At 37.9% G+C, this 25,956-nt stretch overlaps 1 protein-coding gene across 1 annotated transcript in view; it reads left to right on the top strand.

The window, feature by feature from the left end:
* KITLG (KIT ligand) overlaps positions 1-25,956 on the top strand; it is a 64,348-nt gene that overhangs the window by 16,228 nt on the left and 22,164 nt on the right. The window contains exons 2-3 of the mRNA XM_063308320.1: positions 18,317-18,430; positions 25,457-25,519. Of these exons, the coding sequence (XP_063164390.1) occupies positions 18,317-18,430; positions 25,457-25,519 (177 nt within the window). The remainder of the gene's footprint in view (positions 1-18,316; positions 18,431-25,456; positions 25,520-25,956) is intronic.

A 25,956-nucleotide genomic window follows, 5' to 3' on the forward strand; every position in this document is an offset into this window, starting at 1 on the left:
TAGCAGTATATGCAAAGAAATGTTAAGAGAAGGGATAGTCTTCCTATTTTCTCAGAAGCAGAGATGAGATGAGATGAGATGAGATGACCAGGTAGAAAATCTTAATTGTGATATAGTCAGCAAACAGCATTCTGCCTACTCTGAGTACTACTTGCAAAAGTAATTGTCTTATGACACATTGTGATAATCAGTTTCATTCATTCTCATTACATTTCTGTTATGTTTGTGCTTAGTTTACGAAATGTTGCTTACCATACTGCATACAGTAATTTAAGATTTCATCTTGCAGTAACATCAAGGTTATATTTGGTAATCAAGAAGGCTACCAAGAGATTTTTTTTTTGTCCATAATGGGGAAGTAGTTTTGTCCCAGGTCCAAATTACTTCTAGACAAGCCAATGTGCCAATTTTGATATGTACCACAAGTGGAAATGGCCACAAACCAAAGAAGGCATGGTTAAAGCCCATTAGGAACAGTCTCCAGTATGTTTTCCCCATGTATGTTCACTCTTCCTCCATTTTCATATATCCATATCCATATCCATATCAACTGTAGATTCATATGTATCTCTCTCTCCCGGGTCCATGCTACATGGCGTATTGGGCAGTAAGGGTTCTCCTGCTCTTTGGTCTTGGGCAAGTATTTCGGCATCCTTCCATGCGATATGTAATGCATCCTTCCATATGATATGCAATGTTCAGGAACGTATTGTGTTCTTCGCCATGTTATTCAATGGCGAATGATTACTAATGATATACACAATTTATACTGATGTAATTAGTAATATTAAAATGCTCATAGTATTCTGAAATTATTGTTCTGAACATTGGTGTTCCATGACTGCACATTCACTAAGCCCATGATGATCAGAAGCTTTTCTAGAGAGGGTAGCTGGACCTGCTGCAGCTGGCAGAAAGAGTGAATTAAGTCAAGAGTTGCTGCTTTTCATGAGACATTTGTGGGAATTATTTCATACTGAGGACAAAATTATGTGAATGCCAACATTGTCTGTGAACATTCCAAACATGATTCATAAATGAAGCTGTACACTTGCATCATTGATTGTAATATACAGTATATATGAAAAGGCTGGTGGTAAGACGAGGGAAAGATAGGATTCAGAAAAAAAAAAACCTATTTCTAGAATAAAAGATACAACTTTGAAAGATACAACTTATTAACTGGATAATTGGTTTTAATAAGAGGGTATAATATATTTTGATAGTAGGTTAAATATGTGTCCTAAAAGGCATAGGAAACATACATATGAACATAGCAAAATATCCAAAGTAATATTGTAACATTCAGAATGGGAATATTGTATATAAAAAATAAGTGGGACTTTTCATACCCTTTTCATGCCTTCATGGCCTGCAGTTTTTCCAAACCACATTTTAACACATCTAATTTTATATGAAAGGTTAATGCCAAATGGTTTTAATGGGACTTCCCAGTTCTTGATAGACTGGGAGAAAAACCCGACCACAATTGGTTAGTTGTGCTACAGTCTGCACCATAAATTAGAGTTTTAAAAATTTAGTGACTAAGTTCACTCTGCATGCTAAGCCAAAAGCAAATAAAGAATATTATGCTTAATGCAGTGTGTGAGCTCAGACATACACTACATTAAGTGAATCTTCTAAACTTGTTGTTTATTTAGTCGCTTCCGACTCTTCGTGACTTCATGGACCAGCCCACACCAGAGCTTCCTGTCGGTCATCAACACCCCCAGCTCCCCCAGGGATGAATCCATCACCTCTAGAATATCATCTATCCATCTTGCCCTTGGTCGGCCCCTCTTCCTTTTGCCTTCCACTCTCCCTAGCATCAGCATCTTCTCCAGGGTGTCCTGTCTTCTCATTATGTGGCCAAAGTATTTCAGTTTTGCCTTTAATATCATTCCCTCAAGTGAGCAGTCTGGCTTTATTTCCTGGAGGATGGACTGGTTTGATCTTCTTGCAGTCCAAGGCACTCTCGAAATTTTCCTCCAACACCACAGTTCAAAAGCATCGATCTTCCTTCTCTCAGCCTTCCTTATGGTCCAGCTCTCGCAGCCATACGTTACTACGGGGAACACCATTGCTTTAACTATGCGAACTTTTGTTGTCAGTGTGATGTCTCTGCTCTTAACTATTTTATCAAGTTTTGTCATTGCTCTTCTCCCAAGGATTAAGCGTCTTCTGATTTCCTGACTGCAGTCAGCATCTGCAGTAATCTTCGCACCCAGAAATACAAAGTCTTTCACTGCTTCTACATTTTCTCCCTCTATTTGCCAGTTATCAATCAAGCTGGTTGCCATAATCTTGGTTTTTTTGAGGTTTAGCTGCAAGCCAGCATTTGCACTTTCTTCTTTCACCTTCATCATAAGGCTCCTCAGTTCCTCTTCGCTTTCAGCCATCAAAGTGGTATCATCTGCATATTTGAGATTGTTAATGTTTCTTCCAGCGATTTTAACTCCAGCCTTGGATTCCTCAAGCCCAGCACATTGCATGATGTGTTCTGCATACAAGTAGAATAGGTAGGGTGAGAGTATACAGCCCTGCCGTACTCCTTTCCCAATCTTAAACCAGTCTGTTGTTCCATGGTCTGTTTTTACTGTTGCTACTTGGTCGTTATACAGATCCTTCAGGATGCATACAAGATGACTTGGTATCCCCATACCACTAAGAACTTGTCACAGTTTGTTATGGTCCGCACAGTCAAAGGCTTTAGAATAGTCAATAAAACAGAAATAGATGTTTTTCTGAAATTCCCTGGCTTTTTCCATTATCCAGCGGATATTGGCAATTTGGTCCCTAGTTCCTATGCCTTTTCTAAACCCAGCTTGTACATCGGGCAATTCTCGCTCCATGAATCACTGAAGTCTACCTTGCAGGAACCTGAGCATTACCTTACTGGCATGTGAAATGAGTGCCACTGTTCGATAGTTTGAACATTCTTTAGTATTTCCCTTTTTTGGTATGGGGATATAAGTTGCTTTTTTCCAATCTGATGGCCATTCTCGTCTTTTCCAAATTTTGCTGGCATATGGCATACATTACCTTGACAGCATCATCTTGCAAGATTTTGAACAGTTCCGCTGGGATGCCGTCGTCTCCTGCTGCCTTGTTATTAGCAATGCTTCTTAAGGCCCATTCAACCTCACTCTTCAGGAAGTCTGGCTCTAGCTCACTGACCACACCGTCAAAGCTATCCCTGATATTATCCTTCCTATACAGGTCTTCTGTATATTCTTGCCATCTTTTCTTGATCTCTTCTTGTTCTGTTAGGTCCTTGCCATCTTTGTTTTTCATCATACCCATTTTGGCCTGGAATTTACCTCCAATGTTTCTAATTTTCTGGAAGAGGTCTCTTGTCCTTCCTATTCTATTGTCTTCTTCCACTTCCACGCATTGCTTGTTTAAAAATAATTCCTTATCTCTTCTGGCTAACCTCTGGAATTTTGCATTTAATTGGGCATATCTCCCCCTATCACTGTTGCCTTTTGCTTTCCTTCTTTCTTGGGCTACTTCTAGTGTCTCAGCAGACAGCCATTTTGCCTTCTTGGTTTTCTCTGTCTTTGGAATGTATTTTGTTGCCGCCTCCTGAACAATGTTGCGAAATTCTGTCCAGAGTTCTTCCGGGACCCTATCTACTAAGTCCAGTCCCTTAAATCTATTCTTCACCTCCACTGCATATTCCTTAGGAATATTAGTGAGCTCATATCTAGCTGATCTGTGGGTCTTCCCTAATCTCTTTAGTCTGATCCTAAATTGTGCAATAAGAAGTTCATGATCTGAAATACAGTCAGCTCCAGGTCTTGTTTTTACCGACTGTATAAATGTCCACCACCTTTGGCTGCAAAGGATGTAGTCAATCTGATGTTGGTGTTGTCCATCTGGTGAAGTCCATGTATAAAGGCATCTCTTAGGTTGTTGGACTTCTAAACTTACTTCAAAGAAAATCCCCACACAGAACTGTACAAGTAATCCAGGTGGAATTAGCAAGCAGGAACCAGATTGCGTACACTCTCCTTATTCATTGACCATTTATTGAGAAGAGGATCACATGATGTCATACTCTACCAGTATGCAGTTTACTGGGAAAGCTACCCATCTTTGGAGTCCTTGGTGCTATCTGAGCCTTGTTGTTTTCTTGCAGACTGTACTGAACGCCTACCCAAGTTTCCAACCAGACTCACACAAGAAGTTTATGGATATCTGATTTATTACTAGATAGTATGCAAGTTCAAGAGCAAAGCTGAGAATGACAAAAGCGTGGGTCTTTCAAACAATTAAAGCTTAGACAGCTCCAATCCCTTCCCCCAGAGTCAGAAAGAGTCCACTCCCCGCAGCCTGCAGGTGTTCCTAACAGTTCCTGCCAGTCTTCAGGAAAGTGTCCTTGAACAGGCGAGATAACCCAAATAGACATTCCAAAGTCTCTACATCAGTGCCTGGTATGAAAGAACAAGAGCAGCACCCTCCCAAACAGTAACATGTGTCAGCACCAGCATGGCATGGGAACTGGTTCACAGGAACATTGGAACAGGAACCATGACACAGATGTTTCATTGCCAGACTAGGCAACATCTTCAGTGTGAAGAGGGAGTGGGCCTTGCTCTCAATTTATAGACGGTGGCTTGCCCTGCTTGTGTTGGTAGGGGTGTTGTTCTCACCTTGGGAGTTCTTTGATAGGGCTGTTGTTTGCTGCTTGGTTGATTGACTGAGTTAATAGTTCCTTGATTAAGGTGTATTGTGCTGTTCGATTGTTCATCTGGTGTTAATCCTAGTGTTGATTTTTGCATATCTGGGTGTTGATTGCTGGTGAGAAGGTGTTCTGGTCTTTCGGCTTTTCTATTGTCTCTTTTGAATGGTATGTAGATGTTGTTTACCTCTATGTGTCTGTTGATGGCTGCTTTGTCTGAGTGCCAGGCTTCCAGGAATTCCCTGGCATTTTTGGATTTGGCTTGGTTTAGGATGCTCACAGTTTCCCAGTTGAAACTATGGTTGAGTCTGTCCATGTGTTGTGAGATTAAGGAGTTCTCACCATGTTTTCTGACTGCCAGTTGGTGTTCGTGGATGCGCTCTGCTAGTCTTCTGCCTGTCTGTCCTACATATTTGCTGTTACAGCCTTTGCACTGTATGTTGTAAATAACTCCTTTTTTTTTCTTCCTGGGCTATTGGGTCTTTTGGGTCTTCTTGGGCTATTGGGTTTTTTGGTTACTTAATATGTTTTGAAGAGTTTTAAACTCTTCAAAAGACCCAATAGCCCAAGAAGAAAAAAAAGGAGTTATATAAATTGAGATCAAGGCCCACTCCCTCTTCGCACTGAAGATGTTGCCTAGTCAGGCAATGAAACGTCTGCAAGAAAACAACCAGGCTCAGAGAGCACCAAGGACTCCACAGTTCAACCCTGAGCTACAAATATTGGCTTCAATTGCTACCCATCTTTTTCTGCTATGCATAAAAAGTAGTGTTTTCTGGCTTTTGCCAGCAAAAGTGCTTTATTTCATTGTGGGCAAATATCTCCACTTGATTTGGTTATTATTTATTTTTATTTATTTAAATTTGTATCACCGCCCATCTCCCCCAACGGGGGACTCCGGGTGGTTTACAATAAAAAATTATGCAGGATGATCGCTGGTTGCTGGGTTTCAGCTATTTTTTAAATATTAGTTCACTGACGAAACAGTAAAAATGTGCACCTGTCCTTTAAAAGAAAACAAAACAGTGGTCCAGGGGGAGTAAATAAGCAGGGGAATCTACCCAGCAGGGCCATGGTAATTGTGGTTCAGACAAAATATCAGTCCATCACTGTGGCCAGAGTGGAAAACAGGTTGAAATCTGGAAAAATGATTTCTTAAACTGGCTTATTTTCCAGCCAGTTTACGCACAGGAGACAAGCTGCTGAAAGGTGCCATGTGGAAAAGTTTGTAATTAAATGTAAGAGAGGGCTGCTTTTATGGGAAGAGAAAGTATATAATGGCTTAGTCCATGACTTTCCCTGGCCTGTGAGGAGTTATGGTGGGATTTTGTTACCTGGGTCTTTAAGACTGGGAATCTGCAGGATGTTGGTCAGTGCTGTACTGGTAAGAGGGAAGTAGATACTGCTTATCCTTGCATACATTGGTGAGTTTTGCACTACTAGAAGCTGTAGTATTCCTTACTGCTGAAGAAGAAAACAATTTTGATATAGGAATGACAGTTACTATTGGAGATGCATGGAATGGAAAGGGAATAAATAGTAGTTGTACCCTGGAAAAATGATATCTTTTTATTTTATTTGTGGACTAGGGAAGTGAGAGTTTTCGTATTTGTGTAAATCCTGTGTCAGGCGTACATAATGCATATATATACATAGTTTAGTGCATGTATAGTAGGTCTGAAGAGCAGTGTGTTGGCAATACACCCTGTCTGTTTCACTCTGACTTGTCTACTGCTTCCTTTATGTGCCAAATGATTTTCATCATAGCACCATTTCCAAAGTTTCCTCCTGTATGCTCAAAGTGTGAACAATATGAGAGTCAAGAAATATAGATTCATATATTTGCCAAGCAATGTTTATATCCTGCTATGGCTGTATAGAAATGTGTTATGATGTGATTGAATGATACACACTGCAGTAGCAAATTGTTGACATATAGGCAGGTAGTACATTTCACCATGGAGTTTCACCATAGACTTATATCAGACTTACATCCCCACCATTTTAGGTTGGTGGACACATTTGGACCCACTCTCACAAGGGAGCTTACCCATTCACAAAATGGTTGCAACAAGGAACAGAAGCAGTGACAGAATGCCAATATGCCAGAAAGCTCCGTGCCAACCTTACTGTTCTTACTTTTTTCAGGAGTGGTGGTTATACTTCTAAACAAAGCACTGCGCTATAAATGCCCACCATTTTTATTTTCCAAAGAAATTTTTTTTGGGGAAAAACATCCTTGGAAATAAAAATGGTGCTGAAAGCTTGCAGTTTGTTTTGCAGTATTCAAATTTCCTTTTTGTATAATTTTTTTTAAATGTACTGTAAAAAAATCAGGTGGGGCAAGGAGCCTGATGGTTTCCACAGGAAGTATCACTGGGAATGTTGAGGCTTATGGGGGCTAGGTTGGTGATCCAGGCCCTACACTTCCTTGTCTCAGCCTAACATTCTGCTGGTAAAGAGTCTGCAAACAGAGTCTGAGATTGTGCAGGATTTATATTAATCTTGTTCTTTTGCATGCATTGTTAGTCTCTCCATTAGGACAAGATTCTGCTCATGTATTACTGTTTTTCTGCTGGCATATAGTCCCATATATGTGTCTGAGATCTGCCGCCCAGAGACTCCAAGCCATTTCTACTACAAGTGGGATAGTGATAAATTATACTACAGAATGGTTGTGCCATCGTTATTAAAATTTAAAGTAATATTAGTGTGGGGAAGCTAAGTACTGTGACATTTCTAGTGTAGAAATATTCTCTAAGCCAATTGGGTACTTTCAGCTGAAGATTCTGCATCAGTTCCAAAGCAATACCATAGGATCATCACAGAGCTGGAAAACACCACAGAGGTCATCTAGTCCAATTCCATGCTCCGTGCAGGATCCACTACAGCCTCTCCGACAAGTAACCATCCAACCTCTGTTTGAAGGACTCTAGTGGAGGAGTCATCACATCATGCTCAACTGGATGTCAGCTCATACATTCAGGAAGTTCCTCCTGATGTCTATCCTGATCCTCATCTTCCTTTTAGTTTTAACCCATTGGTTCTGGTTCTGTACTCTGGGGCAGCAGAGAACAAGTCCTCTGCCTCTTCTGTGTAACAGTCTGTTACCATACTTCCCCTTAGACATCTTATCTGTAAGCTAAACATATGCAGATCCTTTAATCCACTGGACTGAACTTTTACTTACATGTTTTTTGGCTCAGCTGTGCTATCTGACATTTAAAGAGGGAAACTGGCTTTTATTGGCTTTGCAGTTCCCAGATGAAGTGAGCAGGGCTGAAACTGACAGGCTTCTGTTGGTTTTTCCTTCTGTGTAGCAGGAAGAAGTTGTGTCTATTTCTAACCACAGTGATGCTAAAATGACAGAATGGGCATCATGATGTCACATCCTAAGCCTGACCATTTGATATTTGCATCCTGATATCACATGCAAGCGTATAAGAGGTAGAGTTTGTGTTGCAATGTTGTGACATAAGTTTCTTCATTTGTTATCTGACTCCTATCTATAAAAGTGTTTTTAATTTACAAATCTTCTCTTGTGTGTTTAGACATAACATGTGTTAGGTAATAATGCTGATGGCAGATATTTTTATTAGAAAAACAGAACATTTGGAGGATTTTTTATATGTGAAGCTGACATGTCTCTCATGAAATACGGGTAGTCATTGTTTAATGACCACCATTCAGCAACTATTTGAAGTTACAACAGCACTGAATGAATGGTGGTTACAACTGGTCCTCAGAGTTCCAGCTGTCCTAGCACCCCTGTGGTCATGTGATTGCAATCTAGGCGCTTGGCAACTGGCTCACACTTATGATGATTACAGCATCATGCGGTCATGTGATTGCCATTTGCGACCTTCCCTGCTGGCTCCCCACAAGCGAAGTCAATGGGGAAGCCAGCAGGGAAGGTTGCAAGTCACTCCAGTAAGTCGCTTCACTCTCCCCCACCCAGTAGTAGCCACCCGCACACCCTCCCCCACCTGGCAGCAGACATCCCAGCCCTGCCATGCGCATGCCGTACCTTGTGGGCCTGTGACCTGCACACCCTCCCCCACCTGGCAGAAGCCACTCATATGCCAGCCAGCCAGCTTGCTTGCAAGCCGCCTAGGACCCACTTAAAAACCCGCAATCCTCACTTAATGACGGCAATGGGGAGTGCCAGGACTGCTGTCACCAAGCAATGCAGTCACATGATGTTGTGCTTTCCAACCACATTGCTTAGCAATGGAAATTCCGGTCCCAATTAACCAAGGACTGCCTGTAACAAGTAGCTTTTCATGTTAAATGACTTATACTTCCCATCCATTTTATCCTGTTATTTTAAGTATAGCATTTTATAGCAGGAAATGTAGCATTTTTATAAAGGAGGGAGAGAAGATGACAAAATGTTTTATTTAATTCTTTATTGTTATCAAAGCACATACGAAATCCACAATTCAGGTTCTTTACATATAGATGAATGTCTAGGCTAATAAACTACACCTTTGTGATAAGATATTTGATATCCTAAGAAAGTGGAACATCTCTACAACTAAAAAATCAGTCTGTATAGAATAATACATTAATTCTGCCAGATGTAAGGGGAAAATCTATTGTCATAATCAGGACCCCATTGAATCTGAATCGCTATTTTTTAAAAATAGGTAACATCAAAGTAAAAAAAAAGACTAGAGTATGTAACACTTTTTAATTCTTATAAAGAGAGAGAGGGAGGGAGGGAGGGAGATTATTCCCATCCCTTAAGGAAAAAAAGAGGAGGAGGAGGAGAAAACACTGTTATTGTATTCTCAGGGATTCCTAGGACAACCCTTCTAGGTAAATACTTCGGGGATAAAAAAGTTTTGCTTTCCAGTTAGTGTAATAATTCATCTCCAGCTGCAAATATCTCAGAAAAAGATGTTTACATCTTTATGTTATCATCCAACTCATGCTTCTGTTTAAGACTTGTCAGTAAACTTTGAAGATTACTTCCAGGCCAATTAGCATTTGGGTTTATGAGATTATATGGCTTGTATCAGGATGTTGCTGAATATAAACAGTCCAATTCAGAAATATATATTTTTTTACCCTGAGAAGAGGGAAAAGGAGAGTGATGAAATGTATGAGATTTGAATATTGAAAGGCATGATAGGTGTCTATGGATAACTAATATATACATAAATTATTTTATGTATTTATTGATAATATCTCTTACTTTTTCTGCCTCTTTGCCCATATACCTATACACAGTTCTCCATCCTTAGATCTTGGACTAGCAATCTGAATTATTTTGTGGGCAGAGACCAATGATGTTTAACCATGGAGAGAAGGAGTGACAATAGGAGAATATAAATAATCCAAGGATATAATAATCCTCTTCCCCCAGGTAGGGACTGAGCGGTATGAATACTTAATTGCCCATCCTGTCTCTTGCACTGAGAAGAGAACAGAGAAGCTTGCACTGTGGCCACCAAAAGATTACCAGTGGGAGGAGAAAGAATCAAAATAGCTTTACTCCCTGAGTTTTTCATAGGCTCCTGTTTGTACAAAAGAATTGCCAACATTACTCATTAAGTAGATAAAAGTTTGGTTGAAATCTATGGACTTTTGAGTCCAGCATGACTCCAAATAATAAATGTATCTTGAATCTTCTAGAATTCTTTCTTTCATAACCAATGTAAAGAACACAATGGGTGGCATACATGCACATTCAGTGCAGGGTCATACATTATTATCATTAGTAATAATATATTTTTGTATCTATCTATCTAGAGTATCTATCTACAGTATCTATCTATCTATCTATCTCTCTCTCTATCTATCTATCTATCTATGCCTCAAGGGAGCAATTGAGAAGGATCATAGTTCACTGATCCATATGGGCTTTGCAGGTGAAAGGTAGCAAATCTTAACCTTGGCATCTCCAAGGAGGGCTGGGAAAGATTCCTGTCTGAAATCTTGGAGCAACATTGCTAGTCACTGAAGACTGAACTGAGCTAGATAAAAGACTGATTTGTTTTCATTATGAAAGCTCTTCTTTGATCTCCCTTTTCCTCATGAAAACTAAAAATGATCTTTTCCTTCCCTTCCCTTCGGTTTTGTGCCTTGGATATGAGTGACCTCTTCTTTACTACTGGAGTTTTCTGAAGAATGACATATTTACAAAAGTGAAGCATACTCTCCCCCACATAAAAAAATACAGGGGCAACAGAAAAACAAGTCCAAAAATAGAGCCTGGATTTGGCTATGAAATCTGCATTTTAGTTTCAGCTATTATTATTTTGCTAAAGAGATTTAAACTGTTGTTTTTCTTACTTTAATATATAGTATAGATCTTAATAAATAAATATGATATAGGAATATTAATGTATTAATGGCAAGAAGTGGGGACAAAGGAAGATATCCTTAGAGGAGCTCCCTGGTGGCAATTAAGATCTTCAGATCAAAGCTGGGAAAATGGAGTTCTTCCTACAACAGAGGTATTGAGGCAAACTGCATCTTGAACTCTTAAGTGCATGCTAGGGTTCTTCTGGATTCTCACATCTAGGATCCTAATAAAATATACACAACTTTGGATCTTTTCTGCATTCACAGCTGGGAAAAAAATGCTATTTCCATAACTACTGATGGAAAAAACAATTTTGGATACATAGTACTAAACCCAATGCTCTCAGGCCAAACTGCTTCACTAAAATTTGTAACTATAATTTGTAACTATAATTTATCATTGGAGCATTTTCTTAGTTTTAAGGAGAGAGCAAGTGAGAAATGAACTATGTTGGAGACAGAGTGTGAATTCACACACACACACACACACACACACACACACACACACTGTATATCTCCACCAAAACAGTGATGATAACATCTGTTGTTTTTCTGTGATATCAGTATAGCCTACCAGAATTGCCAGAGTAATAAATGATAGTGAAACAGATGCTAGTTTAAGCTGCTTCAGCATCTATATAATCTGTTCCAACATTTATATTGGAAGAATAACACCACAGTAAAAACAACACATTCTTCTTAATTTCACAGATCCTTGCTGAAACCATATTCCAAACTATAGCAGTGTAAAATCTGGCATAGTTTCCTGGCAACTGTGGAAGCAAAGAACTCTAACTGGATTAAATTTATGGAAGACATCTTGTGTTTTCTTCTCTGATATATCAGTTACCATTCAGAGATGTTTGTTTCTTTCAACACACCATTTTCATGAGTTCACCCAAATTACATCCAGGATACTCAGGATTGCCACAGAGCTGGGCTGCATTAAGCTATTTTTGATTTTTTTCCTCTGCTCTCCTGCTCCACAACGCATTGGGTGTTTTTCATTAATGTCACACCCAGGGCAAGAGTCATCTTCTTGGGTATGCAAGTGCTTCCTGATAGTTCTGTGAAGCTTATTCCCATGAAGCTATTTGCCTGAAGACTACAGCATATTGCCTGGAGGATTCACAGACACAGTAACAGTAATCTAGGATGATTTTTTAAAACTGCAGCAATGATTGCAGCTGGGTTAGGCTTCTTCTTCTTCTGTTGAAGAATGAAGTCTTTAAGTGTAGGAAAAGAGATTATACTTCAATAGCAAAATGCATGTTTTGCATACAGATGGCCCCAGTTCAATCCCTCGCCTTTCTAATAAAAGTCATAAGGGAATGTTATTCTGCAGCAAACTTAAATAATTGTTGCCAATTAAAAATATACTGTTGGCAGCTCCATATATAGAATTAGAGATGGCTTGGGGTTCAGACAGATTCTGTCCATATTAGTTCAACCTATGAGCCTCACCATCCCAATCACTGTATGTGAAGTTAGACTGAGAGATGACCATTCTGCCTTTCCATATAGCATGTCCTAGATCTATAGTCCTAGGTCATTTGCATGAAAGATCTGCACTTAATGATGTAGTAGATCTGCTCTCTAGTGGCATAATACTTTGGTTCCATCAATATAATTGTCAAGATTGGGAATGATTTTGATGATCTTATTTTGCAAAAGAAAATTGGCCTCTTCTTCTCCAGGTCTGTGTTTTTGTGAACCTGTTTTACACTGGAGGTACCCTGAAAGTCATATTCATTACCTGAGCAAATTTGATCATTATTATGAAGGGCACTTCAATCAGTAATTTTATTTTGTCTGCATTTTGAAGTAAACCAACTTGATCTGTACTTTCTGGTTTTAATTTGCTGATCAGAAGGCAGTTCTCTTTAGAATTTTGTGCTTCTGCAAATATTGCAAAGCTGTCCTGGATGTAAAATGTTATCAATGTGAGCATAGTAATAATTTTTTTAAAGAGAAAATATATGGAAAATCATACATGTTGCAGATAAAAGCATTTTAAAAATATATAAATACCAGTTCTAGAATCAATAGTAGCATAGTCAGGCTAAAGTAAAAATATATTGGCTGCACAAGAAGGTGCTCCTAGAAGTGCATGCATGATATTATAGAGTGTGAATAATAATAATTAAGAGGCCTTCATGATACAGTTGTACATGTGTTGTACAATGCACACAGAATCCCTGGCAGTGCAGAGGTGTTTCTCATGTAGAATTCTCCAATAGGATACATGTAAAGCTGTCCTCAATAGAGCTTTTCAATTCTTTCTTTGTTTCAAAGATAACATTGGCTAAAACCAGTTTCAGCTGGAATCCTAGTATCAATCAAAGCAGTGTTTCTCAACTGTAAGATGTATGGCTGGGGAATTCTGGAAGTAGAAGTCTACCCATCTTAAAGTTGCCAAGATTGAGAAACACTGAATCAATGGGAGGATATGTCACAGTTGGAGGGGAAACTGATCTCAATTTTTTATATAATTATTGTATAGTTGATTATGGCTGAATAAAAGACAGTATTGTGTGTTAAGGTGTTAAATCTACAGTAGGATTTTCCTCAGTAGTCTTTGCGCCAGTCGCTGTCTCTCAATTCAGTGGTAAAACAGAATCTGAAGAAAGAAGTGCTAGGTACTTCTGATGCTTCTCCATTACTGTGAACCGCTGAGGGCCTGCAGGTGCTGCTTTTTTAGTGGCAGTGCCTACAGCAGGGTTTCTCAACCTTGGCAACTTTAAGATGTGTGGACTTCAACTCCCAGAATTCCCCAGCCAGCCATGATGGCTGGGGAATTCAGGAGTTGAAGTCCACACATCATAAAGTTGCCAAGGTTGAGAAACACTGTCCTCTAGTATGAAATAGCTTCCCAGTAAAGATCAGGTTGGCTGCCTTGGATTTAACCATTCAGAAACTTTTGAAAACGGAGTTATTCCCAAGGGCTTATGGTAAATAATAGAATGTTCTGTACTGCTTAATTCATTTATGTTCTAGAGTACATGGTTTTAACTTTTCTGTTTGACTAGTTTATTCTTAATGACTGTAACTGCCAAGAGTCCCATTGATTGTGCCAGGTATAAATATGATAAATAAATGTCAGCCTTGTGAGGTAGTCTAGACAAGAAGCACACTCAGAAGTACTAGCTCTAACTTTACTGTACAGTTACATTAACAGAATCTTGCAAGTCTGAAAGTTCATCTTTCCCCACTTGCCTTTACAGTCCAAGAAACTAGGGAAGGTTCCTTCTGAAAAGTTTGCCACACCCACTCAGCTGCTGCTTGTCTGAATGTTGTCTAGTCTGCAGCTCTGTCTCCTGCCTCCCAAAGTTATTCCCATGTACAATTACAATAAATATGTATGCTGCCTTGAACTTTCTGGAGAAAAGTTGGGTATCAGTCTAACATATAAGCAGTTAAATTATAGCATTGTTCCTACACATATATTTTCTGTTTAAAATACAGAAAGAAAACACATTTATCAAACTGTTAAATCATGTCATGGTAGCATCGTACATGAGCATTTCACTGCTCCTGGAATTCTTCTTTTACATCTTGAATATTAATAGAATATCACTTTTACTGTAATTGTGGAATGTAGAAATAAATGTTGTATCCAGTGTGTGTGTGTGTGTGTGTGTGAGAGAGAGAGAGAGAGAGAGAGATCAGTTCAACAATTCTTTTATTGGTATTGAAATTTATAGTATCACCCTAGGACTTGCTGCATCAACATAGAACAACATGGGACAGCTGGAATCAGCCCAATGAAAATTAGTATAATAAAATATTACGAAACTTGGCCATTTCATTACTTGAAAACATTTATAGAACTCTAGCAAAGATAATAAACTTCAGAGTATTAATATATGCCACATATTGAATTTCATTGTTTTGCTATGATAGAAATTGATTTACAGAATGTCTTGTACAAATTTTGATACTGTATATTCTTGTACTGGACAGATAAGTACATAACTGAATCTGAAAGTTGATTTTTGAATTTGTGTAGTCTTTGAACTTGTGTAGATTGTGATCTCTCTTGATCTAAATATGGAGTATGGCCATAAAAACTCAATTATGAGAAAGAGAAGAAAACAATACAAGCCTTCAGTTGGATATTAAAGCCAGTTCCTAATTACTTGGCAAACTAAGCAATATATCTGCAATATGTTAGATACATAACAAGCAAAATATGTTGTTTACTATGGTAAATGCCATTTTATGATGATGATTTTGATTTCATGTTAAAGATGTCATTTTACACAACTCTGTACAATTGATATTTTTCTTCACCACCAACTCATTCCTTGTTGAATAAAAGAGGGAAGTAGACTTTTCATAAGGAACACACAGAGACTTACTCAATATCACTTATGGTGATATTTAAGATTTCTCCTATTTAGTTTATCAAGATTGAGGTAATGTTAACCTTCAGTGAATTCATTCAGTCTTCATATTTGAATGGACATGCATAAGATCCAATGATCAGATGACAGGTGCATGGTTCCTTGATAATTGATGAAAATTGGGGGTAGAAGATTAACCTTTTAAAAAGAAGATAACAAACCACCAAGTTGGTGGCATACCCAGGTGGGCAAGGAAGAATCTGAAGCAGCATCATGACTTGGGCCCCAGGCCGTTCTGTGTGCATTGCAACATCAAACACATGCCACTGCATCAAAAAATTGAGCAATGCCCAAGCAGGCTAGTCACTGGACATTTCTGGACAGGAAAAGCTACAAGACGGCTTTGTGTTTTAGGTACGCCAGGCATAAGCAATCAGGTCTTCCTGAATACTGGTATGTACTTGTCCTTTGGCACTTCTGGAACTCACTTAATATTTACACTGCCAGCTGCTCATAATATGCCAACATGCTACTGTTTATCAGTGTTTCTTTCTGAATCTGAAAAAGGTTCTGAAGCCTAAATCATCTAGTCAATGAGAGATTCTTAGGCTAGGCGCTAGGTATATAATTTAAAGTTCTCCTGACATGGTTGTCTGTATGCTGTATGGCAAGCCATTACTCATGATGTGGAAGTCTTTGTGGAGCACTTACCACATAGAAACAATTTCAAGAGACTTTTATGAGGCACTCTAAACATGAGAAGTAGATCCTGATTTTCAGGTTTTCTTTCTTTAAACTTACTCATTTGCCTAAAGATTTTAGCAAGTATCAAAATCTAGTTATAGACATAAAACTATACCATGACAAACTTTGATTACACTTTTTTTTCCTCTGTCTCATTTCCACTTTTGACATACTGCATGTACACATTATTCTTCAGAGATTTCAACTGGGTCTCCAGTCTAGTACAATTCTAGGCATTTTATGACAGGTAGTAATGGAAAACTGTTTTTCAAAGATCAGTTTAGACAAAACAAATGCCTCCATCTGTCTAATGTTTGTGGTCATTAGCTATTTCCATAAGTAATTATTCCAGTGGGTAGTGTATAACTATGTATTTAATCGAGTTGGCTGATGAATCAATAGTCATAATCATTATGGTTAAAACAAACTATCGTGTGCGTACAGCCAATGAGAAGCCTGCCGTGTGAGTGAAAATATATACTGTTCTCACTTTTCTGGCATGTTAGAGATGAGAACTTTTCATTTCCTATCTTAATTCAACTTTGCTAGTCAGTTCCTGGTAGCTCTCCTAAAGTCATATCCTGAATTCTTATCAGAGATCTAAATTCTGTAAGCAGCTCTCTGTCTCACACTTTTAACACCCACACTATATCTCATTTGTGCACAAATATCCATATATGAGCCTCGTGTGGCGCAGAGTGGTAGGCGGCAGTATTGCAGCCGAAACTCTCCCTGCAACCTGAGTTCGATCCCAGCAGAAGCTGGATTCTCAGGTAGCCGGCTCAGGTCGACTCAGCCTTCCAGCCTTCCGAGGTCAGTAAAATGAGTGCCCAGCTTGCTGGGGAAGGTGATAACTGGGGAAGGCAATGGCAAACCACCCCTCTATAGTCTACCAAGAAAACATCACAAAAGCGGTGTTCCCCCAAATGGTCAGACATGACTCGGTGCTTGCACAGGGGACCTTTCACTTTTCACACCCAAATATGAAATCTGTGGAAATGTCTTAAGATTTGTTTTGATTTGTTGATGTCTTAAGATTTATTTGAGTCTCTGGAGTGAATTTTCTGTGTATATTTAAATTTGTTTTAAGCCTTTTTCTACTCTGCCTGGGGCCACAGAGAGTGTGCCTGTTGGTACTGGTCACCAATGGAACAGGCTTTATTTTTCAAATCTGGGTGTGTGTGCTTTGAACTTGGTTTTCTTCTACAGCCTTCTCAGAAAGGCTTAAGGTATTCATTTTGCCCCATAGCATCCTCCATGGGGAAAAATCTAGTTACCACAGATGAATGTGTGTTGTATGAAACTTACATTTTCTTACCTGTTGTATAGCTCATATCATTTAGCTTAACTGAATAAATAATCCTGTATAATATTGAGTTACAGATAAATGTCTATAATCCATTTCCTTCATAGAGTGACAATTATGTAAGCATAAAAAGTAACCATGCATGTGGCCAATTAACATGTTATAGATTTCTATGTATGTATTCTTATTATCATCATAATGCAAGCACTGCAAACACTTTACAATTCTGACAAGCGTTCTATTGAGTATCATTACAAAAAATTATTTTTGTAAAAGTGAAAATAAACTAGCTACTATTATTTCTATTTTTTCCACCAACTGATTTTTGGATGCATTTTCTGCACTTTTTTCTCTCTTCTGATTGTGCAGTTTGCTTTTTGAGATAAGGCAGTCAAAATTGTATGCATTATTCCAATTTCAACCATATCACAGGCTTCTGTGGAGGCACTGAAGTATTACCATGGTCAATTCCTGATAATTCCCTGCTTGGAATTTGCCTTTACTTTAAACCATAGCACAACAAATAGAGATATTTTTTCAAGACTGTCTTTCCCCATCACCCCCACTAGTTCAGACACTATCAGAATATATGTAAAATAAAGAGTCTTTTGCTTCAAGGTAAGAAACATATTTTTTTGCTTTTCTTCTGAGGAGATGGCAATGCTAATAGGATTGAGGGCATGATGAAAGTTTTAAAGATACCACATTTGCTTTGGAAGCTTGCTTTGGTTTCTGAAACAATCATCATCTAAGACCACTTGTTATTATAACACTAGTCTGAAGTTTTATAACTTAAGAAAGTGGCTTTATTTAAAGAGCCAAAAGAAAAAAAAAGAAATTATCTCTGAAGTGTATTTATGTGTTGTTACTATGTAATTTGTCTTTACTATAGTCACCAAGCAGACTCTCTCTCGCTTTTCACAGACTTGGATTATCACTTGCTTTTATCTTCAATTGCTCCTACTTCATCCTCTTGTTAAAGCCCAAAGTCCCTGTGGGAATCCGGTGACAGATGATGTAAGTGAAATTGCAGTACTGGTAAGTGCCTTCTTTCCAAATTTATCACTAAATGCTACGCAGTGTGAGATGAAAGGAGAGATGCTTTGCAGAAACATGAAAGCTCTTTTTGACTTACACAATTGGAGAGAAGGTCCTGCAAATGATTACTGAATATATGGGAATTTTCAATTAGCATTTATTTTACTCCACGAGGCTGATTTTAAGACAAACCATCTAAAATAGTGGTAGTGTTTCCCAAAGACACTTGTTTTGCCTGCCTGTGAATTCTCTTACTCTTAACTTTATTCTTAAGTCTGTGGTAGATATATTACTAAATATATGTATATTATAAATATAAATACAATATATTTATATTTATAATATAAATATAATATAATATAATATAATATAATATAATATAATATAATATAATATAATATGAGATATACTACTAAATTCTCTTCAACTCTAAAATGTAGGGAACATTTTCTATTCTGTACTTTTTTATCATTGGGGGGGGGTGTAAATATATATGTGTGTGCCTACCTAAATTAAATCATCCAATCAAGAGACAGAAAATGGGAATGTCACTTAGAGGCTATTTGCAGCACATACTAAGCCTGGGAGGTTATACTCCCAGGTAAAATTATATGTAATATAGTTGCAATATATATTAGTTTTATAAACTTAGCAATTTTGGAAAGATTATTTAGGTTTAGGAAAGTCCATATTCTCATATACCACTCACTGTCTTCAATCACTGAGGAACAAACAAACAATTTCCAATCTGGGAGAATAGTAAGGAAATGTTGTTTCAGGTTCCATAAGGAAAGAATAGAAACTGTAAAAGCCACAGAGTTCTGGAATGTCCCATGCTTTCACCTACTTCAATTTCATGTATCTTCATTGCAAGATATTTATGTAAAAGAAAAATTCCTTGGAGTAAATAGATTTCTGCACTAAAAAGAAATATGCATAAATACCATTTCAGACATATTTCCACTTGCACAAGGCCTGTCTACCATTCACAGAAGTAGGCAGGAAATAATCTAACAAAAGAAATATATTTAGTTCTTACAGGTGTATCCCACATTTAGAGTAAGAGATATCTCAGTCTTCCACTAGAATTTAAAAGTTTGTCTTCCAGTGTTATCTGGTAGGATGTAGCTCTTCTACCATTGAGGCTTTGGCCCAAACTACTCTTTGGTTTGCTTTTTCTTCATATGCAGGATTTATAAGACTCTTGCTTATTGTAGTTCCTTGAACTTCTTCTTTTTGCCCATTATTCTTAGATGAGAGCCAGTGTGGTGCAGTGGTTAAGGCATCAGGCTAGAAATGGGAAGACCATGAGTTCTAGTCCCACCTTAGGCACAAAGCCAGTTAGGTGACTTTTGGCCAGTCATTCTTTCTCAGCCCTAGGAAGGAGGCACTTCATCCAAGGAGGCCTTTATAGCATATCATACAGATGGGGATGGAGAATATATTGCTGTCATTACAATTTTCTTCTAAATGGTAGCTTGGGAGTTGTTGCTGTAAGAAAAGATAGATGAATGGAATAATTTTATTGAACATGACTTTCAGCATGCATTGAGAATCTTAAACAGCATATGAAGGAAAGCCACCGTCATTCAAAATAGGCAATACAGACTGAATGGAACATTGATGCAATTTCATATGTTTTATAAGCTGTACTTGACTCAGGTCATTCACTGTGCAAGCACAACAGATTACTTCCTTTTCTTCTTGGCATGCTGACAGCCCCTTGTCAGAAAATGGCACCCAAAGATGTGAAACCTTTCTACAGAAGTTTCGTGCCTGCAGCAGTCAAGACCCAACAAGCCAAAGCAGATTAATTAGTCTTAGGCTGTGACTTGATCCTTCCTTGAATTACATACTCATGCTTGCCTCATCTCTTCAGTTTCCAAGCAGTCCAAAAATCCAGGTTTCAAGAACTCCTAGCTGTCATGGTTCCTGTTGCAATGTTCCTGGAAAGCATCGTAATGGGTTCCCATGCCATGGAGCTGACACGAGTTCTTGTATGGGAGGGGGCTGCTCCTGTTCCTTGTACCAGGCTGCGATGTGAGGAGTGAAGAATGAGGAATGCATGTTTGGGTTATCTCGCCTTGTCAAGGACTTTTCCCGCAGACCGGCAGGAACTGTTAGGGGCACCTGTGGGCATGGAATTGTACTGACTTTGGGGGGAGGGACTGGGAGTTGCTTGGGGTTTTATTGGGAGAAATCCCACACTTTTTACTATTCTCAGCTTTGCTTGTGATCCTGCATACTATTCATTATTAAATCAGATATTCATGAAAGCCTTGTGTGAGTCTGATAGTGATTTTGAATAGGCAATCATTACACTAGCATGCTGTCTTTCCCACCAGACAGCATAAATCCCAATTTTCCTATGGCAGGAACAGTCCCTTTGCAAGTGTGATATGAGTGTGAAGATCCACCAAGTGAAAATAAATTAATTGATTGGAATTTTTAAAAAGTTCCTATTGCATTTTACAGCATGGTATGTGGATAATACTTATTTAGCTATCAACTGTTTCTTGTTACAAGGAATGGCAAATTACATGTATAAGGCTCTTCTAAGAGCCCTGTCATCATCTAAACTAAAAATTGGGCAGGCATGTTATGGCATTGGAGGACACAAGGAAGCATAATATATTTTGCTATTATTCTCAGAATAATAAGAACCAGTTCAAAGCAGAGCATGCAATGCTGTCAGTAGAAGTAGGGCAGAAAGATATTTTAAAACCTAATGAAACATTGCAAGGATGAGAAGATTGGAGGATTAGAAAGAGGGTATGGGACTATAAAAGTAGGAGTAGGAAATTCAAACATTATATTTCTATAATTTGTCATTAAATACTATGCATGATGACTTCGAATTTGCTATGAAATAGAACTGGATGTCACAGCAAATATACTGCTATAGTTAAATCAGTATTTACATAAGTAATTCTAATTTCATGCAATTTTCTCTGAATAAGACAGCATATCTTTTCAAAAATCTACATTTGTTGCAAGGCTCACACTATGTAATGCCAGTTTCTCTCTCTCTTTCTCCCTCGCCCCTTAAAAAGTTATTAAAATGTTCATACTCCTTGCATTTATAATCTTGGCTACTTAAGTTTTTTAAGCTGTGCATGAAAAGAGCTTGACAGGCTTTAATCCAGTAAAGTAGGTTGTATATATAATGCATGTCAATTCTTGTTGTGCTTCTCGATCTGGAACAGATTTAATTTTGCACTGACCTTCCTTAAAGAAATATATGGTTGCTGACATTGTGAAGCATCAAATTACTCTGCACATATTGAATATAGAAAACAGGAACTTTTCTTTTGCTTAAAGTGTGGCTAATATTGGACCTGGGTAAGGAATCCAAAGTGCTCACATTCAGAAGAATATGAATGATTCTTTTGGCCACACAACCACCCCTTTGCCTCCCTTCCCCCACTTTACATGAGAGAGGAAAGGAGTATCTTCTGAATTAAAACGATGGTTTTGAAGTTGCCTCAAAATCCTGGCTTCTTCCAGAGCAGAGAACCATAGTTTTCTCATTTGGGAAAATAGGAAATTGCATTTAGTGCAAGATTTCCTGATTTGTATGATATTGTTGAGGCTGCAAGGCAAAAGTAGATGAGACCAGGGCCTATTTGGGAAGTTGGTTTCAGAATGTAAAGGTGTGAAATCTGAATCAAGTCATCATATGTTTAGTGTAAAAAAAAAATGAAAAACATCTATAAAATGTTTGTTATATACAGTATGTATCATACAGTTTGTCCTTGAGTCAAAAAGGTTGATAATACAGAATTATGTAGGAATTAAAAACCAATGCAAGATGCCTTTTTATTTTAATATGAAGTTTCTCTCTCCCTCTTCCTCTTGGGAGAGGGTTGACCTAAAAGCTAGCATTGTACAGAGCAGACCTAGTTTAGAACCTAAACTGGTAACTTACATAATCACTGATTCACTTGAATTTACTTATAATATGTTCAACTAAGACTGGATATAACCTAATATTTGATTTGTATTAAAGTCAAATGCAGATTCTGGATGTGCTTATGATAAATGACTCTAAATATATCTATTTCTAAAATTGATTAAAATGGAATATGAAATCACCATTCAAAAATGGTTAAGAATATTGGTACTTTTCATATCAGTAGAAATTGACAAATCTTGTAAAAATTTCACAGTCCTAGGAAATGTGTACTTCAAAATAATTTTCCTGTGTTTGTCTTTGGTTTGAATATCACTTGTTTGACAGGCTTGTGAGATGCACATGACTTTATCTTGCCAAATACTAGCTCTTCTCTTGTGCTTATTAGATTTTTTAAAAACAAATTATAATAAATTTCAATTGGAAGATACGTTACTTCCATTATGTACTAGGTGAACTCTAGCTACTGCTCACTTGTTAATAGGAATATTATTAGCATTGACTGATCCTAAAGTACATTTTAAATTATCTCAATCTTTCTGAAAACTCTTGGACAGTACCCAAGAAGCAAAACGCTTCTCTAGCATCTACTTTGAAAAGGTTTTGGTGCCTGAAAAAAATGGCAGGTGTCCCTCATTCTAGAACACGGATAAGCAACCCACTGCCTGCAAGATTCATGTAGCCCTCCCCCCCCCCGACCCCAAACCCTGCTGGCCTAGAAAGCCACACCAGAATGGACAGAACCATAATTTTCCAACCCATTTTTTTCCATTTTACAGAGTTATGGTGGGTTATATAAAAGGTAGAACTGTACCACTTAAAAAAGAAAACCAAATCCATTTCTGAAAGGCCCAGTATAAAGTAAATAAAATAAATTTAAGGGCAAAACCCCTATTAAGCCTTTCCCCTAGTTCTAAAAAAAATAATAAGGTGGAATGTTTGATCCCACCTACTCTGGTGATGTCATGACATCACTGGGTCCACATCACCTGCAACCCCCAGACCGGATATAAAAATAAAATGTTGCCCATTCTTCCTCTAGGGAAACTGACTACTAGGGTAGGAGTGTTGTAAGTTTTAGAACTATATACAGAAGTTATAACTTATGTTTTAGTTACTGGGTTTCAACATTGTACTAAAGCATGATTTGTTTGAATTTTTGAAAAAAAACCCCACAGTGGCTAGGTTCCCAAATATACTAAGTCATAAAACATGAAGAGCCAGTGCAGTGCAGTAGCTGAAGTGTGACTGGGAAAACCCAGGTTCAAGTCTACCTACAGCCACAGAAGTTGACTGAGGGACTTCGGGCCATTCATTCTTTTTCAGCCCAACCTACCTCCCAAGTTTGTGGTTGGAGAGAGTGTTATGCATGCTGTCTTGAGCTCCTGAAAGAAAGGCAGGATAAATATCTAAAAACACATAAATAAACCAGATTCACTGTATTTACATAACATAATCAGGCAAAAATCAGTTACTGCATTATGGCTTAGTCATTGCCTAGAGTATGTGGTCAATGTTACTTGATAATCTTTCAACTCTCTGTGCAATTCTCAATAAAATGAGCTTGTTTTAATGTCCAGACTGCAAGAAACCCACTAAGCAGATTATCAAGAAACATGTTTGTGAGCACTTAGATAGGAATGCTACAATTAACAGGAGCTGGACTAGGTTTGTTGCAAAGAAATTCTGCCAGACCAGCCTTATCTCTTTGACAGAGTAGGGACGTACTACAGATATAGTGTACCTGGACTTCAGCAAAGCCTTGTGATATTCCCCTTCATAAAATGGTAAAATATGAGCTAGATTATACCTCTGTTAGATGGATTCATAGTTGGCTAAATGACCATATCCAAAGAGTGTTCATCAACAGACCCACTTCATTTTGAAAGGAAGTATTAAGTAGAATGCCATAGGCCTCCGTCCTGGGCCTTATGCTGTTCAATATTTTTATCAGTGACTTGAATGAGGGAGTTGAGGGGACAGTTATAACATTTGCAGATGACTCACAGACTTTAGATGAAAGGGAGAAGATTCAAAAAGTTCTGTACAGGCTTGAACAGAAAGCTGAAATGAATAGGATGGAATTTCACAACGAAACGTGTAAAGTTTTGTATCTGTATTGGAAGAATGTAAGGCACAAGTATAGGATGGGGGAGACCTGGCTTGGCAGTAGTACATGTGAAAGGGATCTGGTATGCTTGATGGCCACAAATTAGACATGAGCCAGTAGTATAATGCAGCTGGTAAAAAGATAAATGCTATCTTGGGAGCATTAACAGAAAATAGAATCCAGATCACAGGGAGTAATTACCACACTTTATGCTCACCTTCTCAGATCCCACTTGGAATATTGTGTCCACCACAATTCAGAAAGAACAGGGACCCATTAGAGAGAATTTAGAGGATGACTATCAAGTTGCTGAGGAGTATGGAAACCAGGCCCTGTGAGGAATGCTTATAGGATCTGGGTATGTTTAGACTACAGAAAATATTACCCAGGCAAATTATGATAACAGTCTTCCAATATAAGAAGAGTTGTCACACAGAAGATAGTTGTCTTTCAAGAAAGGCTGTGGTGAAATATATGTTCTTACCCCAAGAACATCCTGGCCCACTTCAGAATTCAGATAAAACAGAAAAACAAGCCATCGTGAGACTTAGATCATGTATCTCTTTGTCTTTCATAGTAAAGGGAACAAAACAGAACAAACTTCAGTTTGATATTTCACATACAAGTGACATCCTGCCATTTAATAAGCCAGAGGTAGGCAACCTGGTGCTTTCATCATTCACAGTAGCAAATGATTAAAACAGAGTCAAAAACACCCAAAAGGCAGTCCTCCAAGAAGGAACTAAAAAAAGGTTAAAAATAAATTTGAACTGAACCAATTGGGCAGTACATAATTCATAAATAAATGCCAGCATTAAGATATAGATATAGATATAGATCTGGAAATGCTCACGAACATTACTGCAACTGGAATGAGAGGTAGACATGATAAGCTCCCACAGGTGTGATTGGATTTCCTTCTATATTTAGCTGTAATGTCTTCTTAATTTTAATTTTTTCCTTAAATAGCTAAATAATTTTTCATGTCCTTTGTTGACTGTAGGTTGGAAATCTTCCAGATGATTATATGATAGCTCTTAAATATGTCCGGAAGATGGACACACTGGTATGTAAAGCTATTTGAATTATTTCATAATATAAATATATGCAGCATCAGTTGTTATTGCTTTTCAGTGTTTGGATATACAAACAGATTGTGATCTTTTTAATCCAAAGATTTTTCCAAAGGTCTTTCTTACAAAATTACAATCCAGCCAGAGACAGATTCCTGTTGGTAAATTAAACTTTTCCACTGAAATTCTCATAAAATTCAGCATGCTGCATTTTAACTGGTTTGTTTCCCATAACTTGACATAAATGTTCATTAATGTACAAAGGAACAATACAATTTTTGATTATTTGTATATATGTATTAATCAGTTGTGAGTGAAGCAGCCTATGACTCAACCTGTCTAAATTTTCAGTTATATAAAATGATTAACTTTCCCAAGGTAACTGGTTGATCACTGGGATAAACCAGCTGTTGAAACAGGTGGATCTATG

Source organism: Candoia aspera, chromosome 7 (assembly GCF_035149785.1).
Source record: "Candoia aspera isolate rCanAsp1 chromosome 7, rCanAsp1.hap2, whole genome shotgun sequence".
In the NCBI taxonomy this organism is placed as follows: Eukaryota; Metazoa; Chordata; class Lepidosauria; order Squamata; family Boidae; genus Candoia; species Candoia aspera.